The following is a 13,433-nucleotide window of genomic DNA, read 5'->3' on the forward strand; positions in this document are numbered from 1 at the left end:
CTAGGGTTTTTATTTATTTATTTTTTTTTATTTTTTATTTTTTTTTAAATTTTTTCAATGTTTATTTATTTTTGAGACAGAGAGAGACAGAGCATGAACGGAGGAGGGTCAGAGAGAGGGAGACACAGAATCCGAAACAGGCTCCAGGCTCTGAGCTGTCAGCACAGAGCCCGACGCGGGGCTTGAACTCAGGGACCGTGAGATCGTGACCTGAGCCGAAGTCGGCCGCTTAACCAACTGAGCCACCCAGGCGCCCCTTAACTAGGGTTTTTAAGGGCAACATTGGGCCAAAAGATGTGGCTGGACGCTGGTATGAAGTAGGGAGTTTGAATTGAGACCCTGCATAAATGGAAACTCAGTGGAAGGGTAAACTTTGAGGGGGGGGGGGGGCGGCGGAATCTACCTACAGCATAGAGAGTTATCAAGGAAACCTGTCTGTCTCTGCTTGGGCTTGGGACAAAAAAATTCTGAAGATCTATTATCTCTAACCTAGAAATCTATACAAAAGTAAGGTATCATTCAAGAGTAAGGAATGGAATAAAACATTTTCAAACATTCAAATTCTCAAAATATTTACCTTCCATGCTCTCTCTTTAAGAAGCCAATAAAGGTTGGGTTCCTTTGAAATGAGGGAGTAAACCAAAGAGGAAACATGGGACCTAGGAACCAGGGTATCCAGCCCAGGAGAGAGAAGGGAATTCCTAGAATGATGGTGAAAAGTCCCAGGATGACAGCTCTGCAGCAGGCCTAGAGAGCAAACAGTAGAGATTTGAAGAGAGAATGGATGGCTCCTAAGAGGGTTGTCTCAAAGGAAACAAAAACAAAAACAAAACAAAAAATTGGTATGTTTAAATATACTGATACATTTATGTTCCTTTTAGAAGTCTGAGGATGAAAAAAAAAAAAAGTCTGAGGATGAATTAATGATGGAAACACAGAAAACCAAGCAACTTTGAAAGTGTGGCAATTGATAACTCTAAGAAAACAAAACATTGCATATAGAAGAAGTAAAAACTTGTAAGGGATGACAGAACCATTTATTTTGTTCCAGGCAGTAGTTATACAACAATAACACATTTGTCAAAACTCAGTACACTGAAAAGGGTGAATTTTTTACTCTCTATAATTTATACCTCAATAAATCTGATTTAGAAAAATTATAGAACTGTACATTTAAAATGGGCATATTTATATCATATATAAATCATAATAAAATTGATTTTTAAAAAAGGAAGTATAATACTAGTATTGTACTAGTATTGTACTAGTATTGTACTGCATGGTTAAGCTCTAAATAAGCCCTCATGATTGATTTAATAAAAATTGATTGATTTAATAAAAAATTATGACATACCTGTATTTGGGAGATTAAGAAAGGGGAAGTTTGTATATGTATACACGGAAGGGCAGATGGGCTGGTAAGTGAACCAAATCCTTATCTTTCACAGTAGAAATTCAATCGATCATCTAGAACTAAAACTAAAAAAATAGTAGTATAAATATGTTACTTAAAAATACTGAGGACATTACCAGAAGGAAAAAGAGCTGAAAGTAGTTGCTTCTGCAGAGCAAAATCATGAATGAGCATTTTTGCTGAAAAAAGAAATGAATGAGGCAACATTCTAGAAAAAAAAAATCATGAATGAGGAAGGATAGTGCAGGAGACCTTTATCCTTCACTCAAAGTTTTACAGAACTATTTGATTAAGTTGTATACATTATGTACATCTACAAAGTACATACTAAAGAGAAAACGTGAAAACACAATTTAGGAATAAATTTGACAAAAGATAAGTAAGATTTTTATGATGAAAATTATAAAACTTTACTGAGATATATTTTAAAAGCCTGAAATAAGTGGAGAGATTCTAAGTGAATTTGAGCCTAAACTATGAAAAGCAAAACTAAAAATTTAAGCAAAGTATCTTTAAGACCTCAGAAGGGAAGCCACCTGGGTGGCTCAGTGGTTAAGCGTCTGACTTTTGATCATATGGTTTTTGAGTTCAAGCCCCGCGCTGGGTTCTGCGCTGTTGGCATGAAGCCTGCTTGGTATTCTGTTTCATCTCTCTGTCCCTCACCTGCTTGAGCTCTCTCTCTCTCAAAAATAAGTAAATAAATGAACTTTATATATACATATAAAAAGCTCATAAAGGGAAGAATTTCTAAATTGTGACAGAAATCACAAACCATAAAGGAAAAGAATGAAAAATCAATTACGTTAAAATTTAAAATCTTCTATTTCTCCTAGATCTCAGACTGCAGTATATAAACATCATTCTCTACAAAAAGAAACCAGGGCTTTTTTTTTTTTTTTAAACCTCTTTGTTGAGGTATGATTGACATGTAAAAAGCTGTACATAAGAAAATCAGGACTTTTTTAAATGTCTGATTTCAGAGCTGGATACAATGCAATAAGAAGTACACATATGGGGGCGCCTGGGTGGCGCAGTCGGTTAAGCGTCCGACTTCAGCCAGGTCACGATCTCGCGGTCCGGGAGTTCGAGCCCCGCGTCAGGCTCTGGGCTGATGGCTCAGAGCCTGGAGCCTGTTTCCGATTCTGTGTCTCCCTCTCTCTCTGCCCCTCCCCCGTTCATGCTCTGTCTCTCTCTGTCCCAAAAATAAATAAAAGTTGAAAAAAAAAAAAAAAAGTACACATATGAAACATTATTACAAAAAAAGTTGAAATTGAATCTAGCTAACATTTAGATCCAAATTACAATTTATAAGAAAATACTGGGAAAGAAAAACAAGTTAAGTGACATCAGTAGAGAGCAACCAGACACACGACAGATGTCAGAGATTCTACATGACAAATAACCTGTTTTCTTTGATAAGTCAGTGGCATAAAGCTTAACCAACTGAGCCACGCAGGCGCTCCAGACTGGGGGAAAACTTGTAACCATATAACTAAAGGATTAGTATACAGAATATACAGAGTATATGTATAAGTAAGAAAAAGATGGGATGCCTGGGAGGCTCAGTTGGTTGAGCATCCGACTCTTGATTTTGGCTCAGGTCATTGGTGGGTTTGAGCCCAGCATGGGCCTCTATGCTGACAGCACAGAGTCTGTTTGGGATTCTATCTCCCTCTCTCTCTACCTCTTCCCTGTTTGTGCTCTCTCTCTCAAAAATAAATAAATAGACATTTAAGAAAGAAAAGAAAGAAAGAAAGAAAGAGAGGGAGGTATAACCCAAACACAAAATGGGCAAAGGATATGAGAAATTCAACGAAAAGGAAAACGACCAATATACCTAGCAAAAAAAAAATCTCCCCCAAAGCCTCAATTTCACAAATAATCAAGGAAACGCAAATTAAACCAAGAATGAGGTACCATTTCACACCCATCATATTAATGAAAATTTAAGTTTGAGAATACCAATTGTTAATAAGGACAGGCAGAAATCAGAACTCTAATTCATACTACCGGTGGGAATGTAGACTAATATGACTGCATTCATATTTGCCAGTATCTAGTAAAGCTGGAAATGCACATACCTTATGATCCGCACATCACTCCTAGGTGTCTATCTTCAAAACAAGAGCACAAAGAAACTGGTGCAAGGATGGACGTTGTAGTACTATACATGATGCAAGAAAAGAAAGCAAACTAACTGTCCCAAGAAGAGGAATGGATAAAAACTCTTAACAAGGACTCAGTTCCAATTTGGAGAGACTGCCTCTGCAAGGAAAGTTTTTGCTAAGCTCATGCCAGAAAGAAGAGAAGGAAGGCCTTTGTCCATCAAGTCCTTAGCCAAATCTTATTCTGCCTAGCCTCAATTTTTCCCTCTCCAGTAGATACAAATATTGACCTTCCCCATAACCCCGATCAATCCAAACATGTCTTCTCCTCTATACCTAGACACCTGAGCAGTGGTAAAAGACAGAAAAACAAGAAAAAAAAATTACCACGACTGTACTAATTGTGGTAATTATAATTTATATTCTTCAACCCCAGCTATACTCCTGATGCTGCTCAGGTCTCCTTCTCAGTGTCCATAGTCAGCTCTCTCCCATTTTCCAGTGACAATTCTAAAGCTTCACTACTCACAGGTCCCAATCCCATCACGTTTCTCTCTCCACATTCTCAACAGACAAATGCACCTCCTACTTCATCAAGAATACAGAGGCCTCAGGAGTGAATTTTTTTAATTCCTATCTCTCCTTCTTGATCTGCTTTTGAGTTTCCCTTTCTTCCTATCTTCTCATTTCAGTGGAAGATATAGTCTTCCTCTTGCCCAAAGCTGCTCCTTCATTCCTTCTTGTCTCCGTGGGGACCTCATTCATCATTTATCTTTCTTCTATACCTCTCCACTGGCCCTTTTGCTCTCTTATAAAAATGTTCAAGCTGCTTCCATCTTAAAAATACACTTGGGGAGGGGTGCCTGGGTGGCTCAGTCAGTTAAGCGTCCGACTTCGGCTCAGGTCATGATCTCGCGGTCTGTGGGTTCGAGCCCCGCGTCGGGCTCTGTGCTGACAGCTCGGAGCTTGGAGCCTGTTTCAGATTCTGTGTCTCCCTCTTTCTCTGACCCTCCCCTGTTCATGTTCTCTCTGTCTCAAAAATAAATGTTAAAAAAATTTTTTTTGAAAAAAAAAAAAAATACACTTGGGGAGCCTGGGTGGCTCAGTCAGTTAAGCATCTGACTTTGGCTCAGGTCATGATCTCACATGTTCAGGAGTCTGAGCCCCATGTTAGGCTCTAGACTGACAGTGCAGAACCTGCTTGGGATACTCTCTCTCCCTCTCTCTCTCTGCCCCTGCCCAACTGGTGCTGTCTCCGTCTCTCTCGAAATAAGTAAATGAACTTTAAAAAAATAAAATGAAGGGAAATAAAATCTTTAATGGGGTGCCTGGGTGGCTTAGTCGGTTAAGCATCTGACTTTGGCTCAGGTCATGATCTCATGGTTCATGAGTGTGAGCCCTGCATTGAACTCTGCACTCTCAGTGCAGAGCCTGCTTGGGATACTCTCTCTCTCCCTCTCTTTCTGCCCCTCCCCAGCTTGCTCTCTCTCTCAAAAAATAAATAAATAAACATAAATACATAAATAAAATCTTTAAAAAATTAGATAAATAAAAACGCTTTTGGAAATCCAGACAAAAAGACCAACTCACTCATAAGGGAAAGAAAGATTTTTCACCTGTACTTTTTTGAACAGCAACATTATATAACATAATCCATGAGAGAATTTAAGATATTTAAGAAAAAAATGTGAGTCAAGGATTTCATATCCATATAAATTAGCTTTGAAATATAAAGGCTGCAGATAATCTGCTAAGCATTGATATCATGAAGACTTCTTAAGGAATCTACTAGAAATAAGCTTCAGATAGCCAAATGCCTGGAGAGACAAGGACTACGGCCTGGTGGCAGTGATCATTAACTGCTACCACATCACAAAAAGACAATCTGGGCTGCATGGATAGCTTAGTAGGTAGACCATGCAACTTGATCTCAAGGTTGTGAATTTGAGCCCCATGTTAGGTGTGGAGCCTACTTAAAAGAGAGAGAGAGAGAGAAAGAGAGAGAGAGAATCAGCAAATATGTGCCTCCAGATAGAAGAACACACCACCACCTATGAAAGTCTTGCCCCAAAATTCAAAACCTGAGTTTAATGGAGCCTCTAGGTCCAACTACCAATACCAACACCAATATATATAGAGAGATACTTATTAAACAACACCACATGGTTGCAATCAACAAAATGCAGACTGTGGGAGGGAAAATATACAAGAAAAAGATCCAACTTCTCCAGCAAATAAATTAATGGGAAAAAAGAGATAGAGGTAAAATTTATATATTAAAAGAGACATTTCAACCAATTGTAATGTACAGGCCTTATTTGCCTCCTGATTTAAATAAACACACTAAAAAATATTTTAAAGTTATATTTATAAGGCAACTAGAACTCATACACTGATTGGATATTTGACGATACTAAAGAATTATCAGTTTGTTTTTTTAGGCATTATAATGACATTATAGTTTTATTCTTATTTTACTTTATTTTTAAATGTTTATTTTTGAGAGAGAGAAAGCATGCAAGCTGGAGAGGGGCAGAGAAAAAGGGGGACAGAGAATCTGAAGAGGGTTCTGCGCTGGCAGCAGAGAGCCCGATGCAGGGCTCGAACTCATGAACCATGAGATCATGACTTGAGTCAAAGTTGGACACTTAGCTGACTGAGCCACTCAGGCTCCCCAGTTTTTTCATTTTTTAAAGAGCTCTCAAAAAATGATCTCATCTTAGTAGTATATTCTGAAATGCTTAGAGATGAAATAATATGATGTCTGAGATTTGTTTTAAAAGAACATGAGAGGGAGCAAGATAGGTGGGGATATAGATGAAATGAGATTTGCCATGGGAACTATTGACAATGTAACCATGTAATAGATACATTGGCAATGTTCTATTTTTGTACATATTTGAAGTTTTCCCTAATAAATATTTTTTTTAAACTATGGTCCAAAATTGGTATTTAATAAATTAAGCAATTATAATCATTAGTATTAGTTGACTCTCAATAAACATTTGCTAACTGAATGAGTTCAGACATAGATAAGACTGAATCATCCATCAACAAATATGAAACATTATTGTGAAGAAGATTTAAAATCTAAGAATTTTCAGGGGGTGCCTGGGTGGCTCAGTTGGTTAGGCGATCAACTTCAGCTCAGGTCATGATCTCACAGTTTGTGAGCTCGAGCCCCGCGTTGGGCTCTGTGCTGACAGCTCAGAGCCTGAAGCCTGCTTTGGATTCTGTTGTCTCCCCCTCTCTCTACCCCTCCCCTGCTCATGCTCTGGGTCTCTCTGTCTCTTAATAATAAATAAACATTAAAAAAAATTTTTTTTTAAATCTATGAATTTTCATGTCATCAACACCAACTATAAGAATGGAGCTCCCTCACCCACGGCGTGGGAGAATGAATGAACCAATAATCTCTCTTGGTAAGTCAGAGAAAGAGGGTGGGCAGATGAAATAAAAAGCGAGAAGCCAGTAAGTCAGCAAAAATTGTGGCATAAGATAAGGCAAAATGAGGTAGAAAACAGTGCCAGAAGAATAAAGCCAAATGAAATATATGTCTGTTAGTTGAAAAAACACATAGCAAATATGATGTTCAGCTTCAATATCTAATATGCAGACGTGATGGAAGTTTCCACATATAAAATATATTTAGCAAATGCAATGTAAATGAAAAAAATTATAAATTAAATTTAAACAAAAAAGTCAGATAAAGCTAACATACTATTGTGGTCTGAGAAAAGCCATGTGGGATAACCTCACAGTAGTATTTGGGGAACTCAATCTGGAGGAAATAGGTAAAGATAAAAGAACTAAAAGCTAATAAACTCCCAAATCTCAAAGGGAATATTATCTTACCTAAAATCTTACTTAAAACAGACCAAGAGTCCTCAAATGTTTAGGAAGCTGCTTTGTGGGCACAGGGTAAGAGAAATACATTGGTTCAATAGGGCAATGCTTTTAAACCATGGCACAGCCTGGGGGTACAACTTCCTATTTTAGAGAGGTACTTGCCATCTCTTAGTGAACACCAACAAACTGCCTTCTCAGACTATTTCACTTTCTTCAACTGTTTATATGTATTTCTATTGCCTTTCCTACAAGATCGTGTTGATCCCAACCAGGCAGTTCTAAATTTTGGCTTAGCTCAGGTCTTACTTTGATCTTAATGGCTATTTAGTAGTCTACTATGTTTCTCCATAGGTTAGCTTTGCTGCCTCTGCTCTAGGTTGGAATGCAAGTTGATGTGAAGTCAGGATTTCAGGAGCCATTGGTAAAGGAGAAACCAAGTAGAGATAGCAAAGACAACAGAGACTTGCTAGCCAAAGTCACAGCTTGAGAAGAAGGCACAGAGGTAGGATTATATGTAAAAGGTGTCATGTAAGTGATGTAGAAACAAAGGGATAAAGGAAGAAAAGAAATGAGATTGTGCAGAGTGAATTAATGAGGACTCTTATGTTACGTTAAAGGGGAGCCCTAAAATAAGGATCAAATGATCAAAACCATAGGAAGGAGCAGTAACTTGAGAGTAAAGTATTCTATCAGCAGTTACTATACTCGCCTCCACATGCACTCTTCTATTTATAGTTGGCATTACCACTTCTCAAGCCTCTAAGAGTTATACAGGTCTCACATGAGACTTCTAGGATCTCCAGTTCCAGGTAAGGGTAAAAATATTCCTAAGATTTAGACTTAGGGAGCAAAGAGAGATTGTACTTCCATCCTAAACTTTTAAACAGTAGCTGAAAGAGCCCCTGGCTAGTCCACTAAACACTCTAAGATTCTTGGTAAACTTGGCATCTGTTTCTGCGAAAGAACAGAATTATCATTTCATTTTCCTAGTGAAATTCCCCATATTCTCCCTAAGGAAAGAAGCAGCTGCACTCCAGAAAGTAACACACCCAATATAATGGAATTGGAAAACTCCACTCCAGTCAGAAACACCAAAACCTACTTGGATGGAAGCATAGAAAAACAGAAAGAGAGGCCACAAGTGAATGGAAAATGCCTATTACATATTGCACTGGAGATCCTGGCTAGGGCAATAAGACAGTTCAAAAAAAAAAAAAAAAAAGCATAAAGATGAAAAAAGAAGAGGTAATACTGTTTTTATTTACAATCAACATGATGATGTATATAGAAAATCCTAAAGAATCTACAATTTAACAAAGTCAATATAGAAAACATGATTTTATGTCTATATACAAGCAATAAACAATTGATAATAGAGTAAAAAGCACCATTTATAATAACATCATTAAGGGTCGCCTGGGTGGCTCAGTTGGTTAAGCGTCCAACTTCGGCTCAGGTCATTATGTCACAGTTTGTGGGTTTGAGCCCCACGTTGGGCTTGCTGCTATCAGCACAGAGCCCATTTTGGATCCTCTGTCTCCGTCTCTCTCCATCCCTTCCCTTCTCACTCACGTGTGTGCTCTCTCTCAAATAAATAAACATTAAAAAAAAATCATTAAAAACATTTACCTAGGAAAAAATTTACCAAGAGATGTTCAAAGCTTCTACACTGAAAATTATAAAACACTATTGAGAGGAATTAAAGGAAATCTAAATAAATAGATGTTCAAGATTAGAAGAATCAATATTAAAATATCAATTCTCCCCAAACTGATCTATAGATTCAGTTCAATTCGTACTATAAATCTAAAATAATGAAGACAGGGGTGCCTGGGTAGCTCAGTCGGTTGAGCAGCTGACTTCTGCTCGGGTCATGATCTTGTGGTTCCTGAGTTTGAGCCCCACGTGGGGCTTTGGGCTGACAGCTCAGAGCCTGGAGCCTGCTTCAGATTCTGTGTCTTCCTCTCTCTCTCTGCCCCTCCCCCACTCACCCTCTGTTTGTCTGTCTCTCTCTCTCAAAAATAAACATAAAAAAAATAATGAAGACATTATTCAATGTGGTATTGAAGTAAAGACAATGAAACAAAATAGAGAAAACAGAAATTGGCCACATACAGTCAGTTGATTTTCAGTGAAGGCACCAGTGCAATTCCATGGGGAAAGTAAATCTTTTTAACAAATGGTGCTGGAACAAATATCCATATAGAAAAAAAGTGAACCTTTATCCTTATATCACACCACATACAAAATCAAATCAAGATGCAGTAGATATCCAACCATAAAAGCTAAACTTTTTAGAAGTAAACATAAGAGAATATCTTCACAAGCTTGGGATAGGCAAAGATTTCTTAGAAAGGGCACAAAAACTGTATTAACCACAAAAGAAAAAAAATCAGTAATCTGAATTTCAGCAACATTGAAAACTTATGGTCATGAAGAGACACCATTAAGAAAGAAAAAAGGCAGGGGTGGCTGGGTGGCTCAGTCGGTTAGGTATCTGACTTTTGATTTCGGCTCAGGTCATGATCTCATGATTTGCGAGATTAAGCCCTGCCTGGGGCTCTTTGCTGGCAGTGTGGAGCCTGCCTGGGATTCTCTCTCTCCCACTCTCTCTCTGCCCCTCCCCTGCTCATGTGCGCACACTCTCTCTCTCTCAAAATAAATACTTAAAAATAAATAAAGTAAAAAGGCAAGCCAGACTGGCAGTAGATATTCACAACACATATCTGACAAAAGACTTACATCTAGAATATGTAATTCTAGATGTAAAATACAATTTCTGTAATCAATAATTAAAAGGTAAACAACTCAATTTAAAAACAGGCAAATGTTTTGGCACCTGGGTGGCGCAGTCGGTTAAGCGTCCGACTTCAGCCAGGTCACGATCTCGCGGTCCGGAAGTTCGAGCCCCGCGTCAGGCTCTGGGCTGATGGCTCAAAGCCTGGAGCCTGTTTCCGATTCTGTGTCTCCCTCTCTCTCTGCCCCTCCCCCGTTCATGCTCTGTCTCTCTCTGTCCCAAAAATAAATAAAAAAAAAAAGTTGAAAAAAAAATTAAAAAAACTAAAAAACAAAAAAACAGGCAAATGCTTAAAATGGTGGTTAGTGGGGTGCCTGGATGGCTTAGTCAGTTAAGCATCCAACTCTTGATTTTGGCTCAGGTCATGATCTCATGGTTTTGTGGGTTCTAGCCCCAAGTTGGGTTCTGTGCTGCCAGCAGAAAGCCTGCTTGGGATTCTCTGGCTCTCCCTCTCTCTTTGCCGCTCCCCCACACATTCTCTCTCTCCTTCTCTCTCCCCACCCAAAATAAATAAAAATGAACTTTTTAAAAAAAATTAAAGAAGAAAAGGTGATTAGCATCATTACAATCAGAGAAATTCAAATTAAAACCACAATGAGTGGGGCGCCTGGGTGGCTCAGTAGGTTGGGCATCCGACTTCAGCTCTGGTCATGTTCTCACAGTTTGTAGTTGGAGCCCCGCATTGGGCTCTGTGCTGACAGCTCAGAGCCTGGAGCCTGCTTCGGATTCTGTGTCTCCCTGTCTCTGGCCCTCCCCTGCTCACACTGTGTCTCACTCTCTCTCTCTCAAAAATAAACATTAAAAAAAATTTTTTTAAAACCACCATGAGTAACTACTCCATAGATAGCGACTAGAATGGATAAAATGTAAAAGACGATACCAAGTGTCAATGAAGATGTGCAGCAAATGCAACCCTTACACATTGTTGATGGAAGTATAAAATGGTATAACCACTTGGAAAATTATTTGGTAGTTTCTAGTAAAGTAAACCCTACAACCTAGAATATTTTCACAAAAGACTTGCAGAACAATGTTCCTAACAGCTTTATTCATGACATCCCCAAATTAGAAACAACCCAAATGGCCATCAACAGGTAAATAAGTAAATAGTGGTATACTTATTCAATGGAACACACACACATACACACACACACACACACACACACACACACACGTAATACTTGCAATAAGAGTCTGAAAAATATTACATTAAACTAAAGAAACCAGACTAAAATGGTATGATTCCATTTATACCTAGTTCATGAACAAAGTTAACATGTGAGTTAACTCAAGGGGGGCAGGGGGCTGGAAGGTTGAGGGTAGCTTACTAAAAAGAAGTAAAAAGGAACTTTTAGAGGTAATGGAAATGTTCTAGATTTGGGTAATGGTAATCAGGGTGTATATATCTGTCAAAATTTATTGAACTGTATACTTACTATCTGTGTATTTTACTGTATGTAAATTATTTCCCAATAAAGGTGGGATGGCGGGAAAGGCCAAGTACATTTCTACATTAATTTTTTGTTCTTTAGTGCATAGGTAGGTTGAAACTATTAATCTGTTTGTAGTCATGAGAAATGCCCAGAGAGTCTGCTCCCCAATTCAAACAAGATGCCAACATTATCATACAGATTGAATTTTTCCCAAAGGACATCAATTTCAAAATAATTTACAGTGGATATTTCTCAGCTCATAGGCCACAGGCCACTAGGGAGACTATGTCCTCATATCCATAAGCCCTTGTTAGTATCTAATCAAAGTAGACCAAAAGGTCAAATATTAACATGTTGCAGGGGTGGGGGTCTGGAATTTTTGAAAGTTCCTTTATATTTCTTTCTAGTCAACCTGTCATCTGCAAAGTCAACTGTCGCTTTCATTTTTATCACTATAGATTAAATTCACTTGTTCATGAACTTCATTTAAACGGAATCTTTTAAAGCACATTTGAAGTATACCTCTTTCATAGGGATGTACAATTACTCAAAAATATTGGAAACCAGTGCCTGTGACAACTAAACACCTAAATCTTCATTAATAATCAAAATAGGGGTGCCTGGCTGGCTCGGTCAGAGGAGCATGTGACTTCTGATATGTAGTTTAAGCCTCACATTAGGTACAGAGATTACTTACATAAATAAATAAATACATAAACTTTAAAAACATAATCAAGATAAAAAGCAGTTGAAGAGTACATGGGGCAACAAAATACGTGATGCAAAAATATATTTTCAAAAAAGCACTGTAAGCTGTAATGCACTGTGAAAACATCAATGATATTTATCTTCAGTAAACAATAAAAATTAAGAAATAGCTTCTCACCTTAAGTTTTGGATATATTTGGCGCAGAGAATCTGCAGTTCCCTTGTCAGCTTCATCAGTAATACATACAACATCTAGCTTCATTTTCATCTTGAATTCTGCGGATAGAGCCTTTTGGACATCCCTGGTTGTAATGACAATGACTTCTACAGCACAAAACAAAAAAAGAAGGAAAGACACAAAAACTCGCTTTCATTTAGACAGTGGTTTCACTATTTCAATTAGATTTGGTCTCTTTCTAGATTTATTTATTGTTATTTTTTTTAAGTTTATTTATTTTGAAAGAGACAGAGAGTGTGAGCAGGGGAGGGGCAGAGAGAGAGGGAGAATCACAAGCAGCCTCTGTGTTGTCAGTGCAGAGGCTGATGCAGGGCTCAAACTCACAAAACTGTAAGATCATGACCTAAGCCGAAATCAAGAGCCAGATGGATACTTAACTGACTGAGCCACCTAAGAGCCCCTGTTTCTAAATGTAATAATAGCTAATATTATTGAGTCTTTTCAATGTATTTTACACGCATTCTCTCAATTCTTACAAAAACTCATTTTTACAAATGAGGAAACCTCGACTAAAAGATATTAAGTGACTTTGTTCAGGGTCACACAACTAGTAAGCAATGGACTCAAGATAAAACTCAGTTCTGATGATTCGAGCCCACACTTTAGTATATTACATGCCACTTCTTGATGTAATGAACTCAGAAGAGCATTCATCGAATCATACACAAACAGGATTACATTTAAAATTTTCATTCACGGGGCGCCTGGGTGGCGCAGTCGGTTAAGCGTCCGACTTCAGCCAGGTCACGATCTCGCGGTCCGCGAGTTCGAGCCCCGCGTCGGGCTCTGGGCTGATGGCTCAGAGCCTGGAGCCTGTTTCCGATTCTGTGTCTCCCTCTCTCTCTCTGCCCCTCCCCCGTTCATGCTCTGTCTCTCTCTGTCCCAAAAA

At 38.4% G+C, this 13,433-nt stretch overlaps 1 protein-coding gene across 3 annotated transcripts in view; it reads right to left on the reverse strand.

Annotated features, from left to right (window-relative positions):
- The window catches only part of EIF2B3 (eukaryotic translation initiation factor 2B subunit gamma), a 124,436-nt gene that overhangs the window by 104,872 nt on the left and 6,131 nt on the right, over positions 1-13,433 (reverse strand). For all 3 annotated transcript variants that reach the window (XM_040470022.1, XM_040470021.1, XM_040470023.1), the window contains exon 3: positions 12,485-12,630. In XM_040470022.1, coding sequence (XP_040325956.1) covers positions 12,485-12,630 — 146 coding nt within the window. The remainder of the gene's footprint in view (positions 1-12,484; positions 12,631-13,433) is intronic.

This window comes from Herpailurus yagouaroundi, unplaced genomic scaffold (genome assembly GCF_014898765.1).
Source record: "Herpailurus yagouaroundi ecotype Mexico unplaced genomic scaffold, PumYag 77, whole genome shotgun sequence".
NCBI classification, from domain to species: Eukaryota; Metazoa; Chordata; class Mammalia; order Carnivora; family Felidae; genus Herpailurus; species Herpailurus yagouaroundi.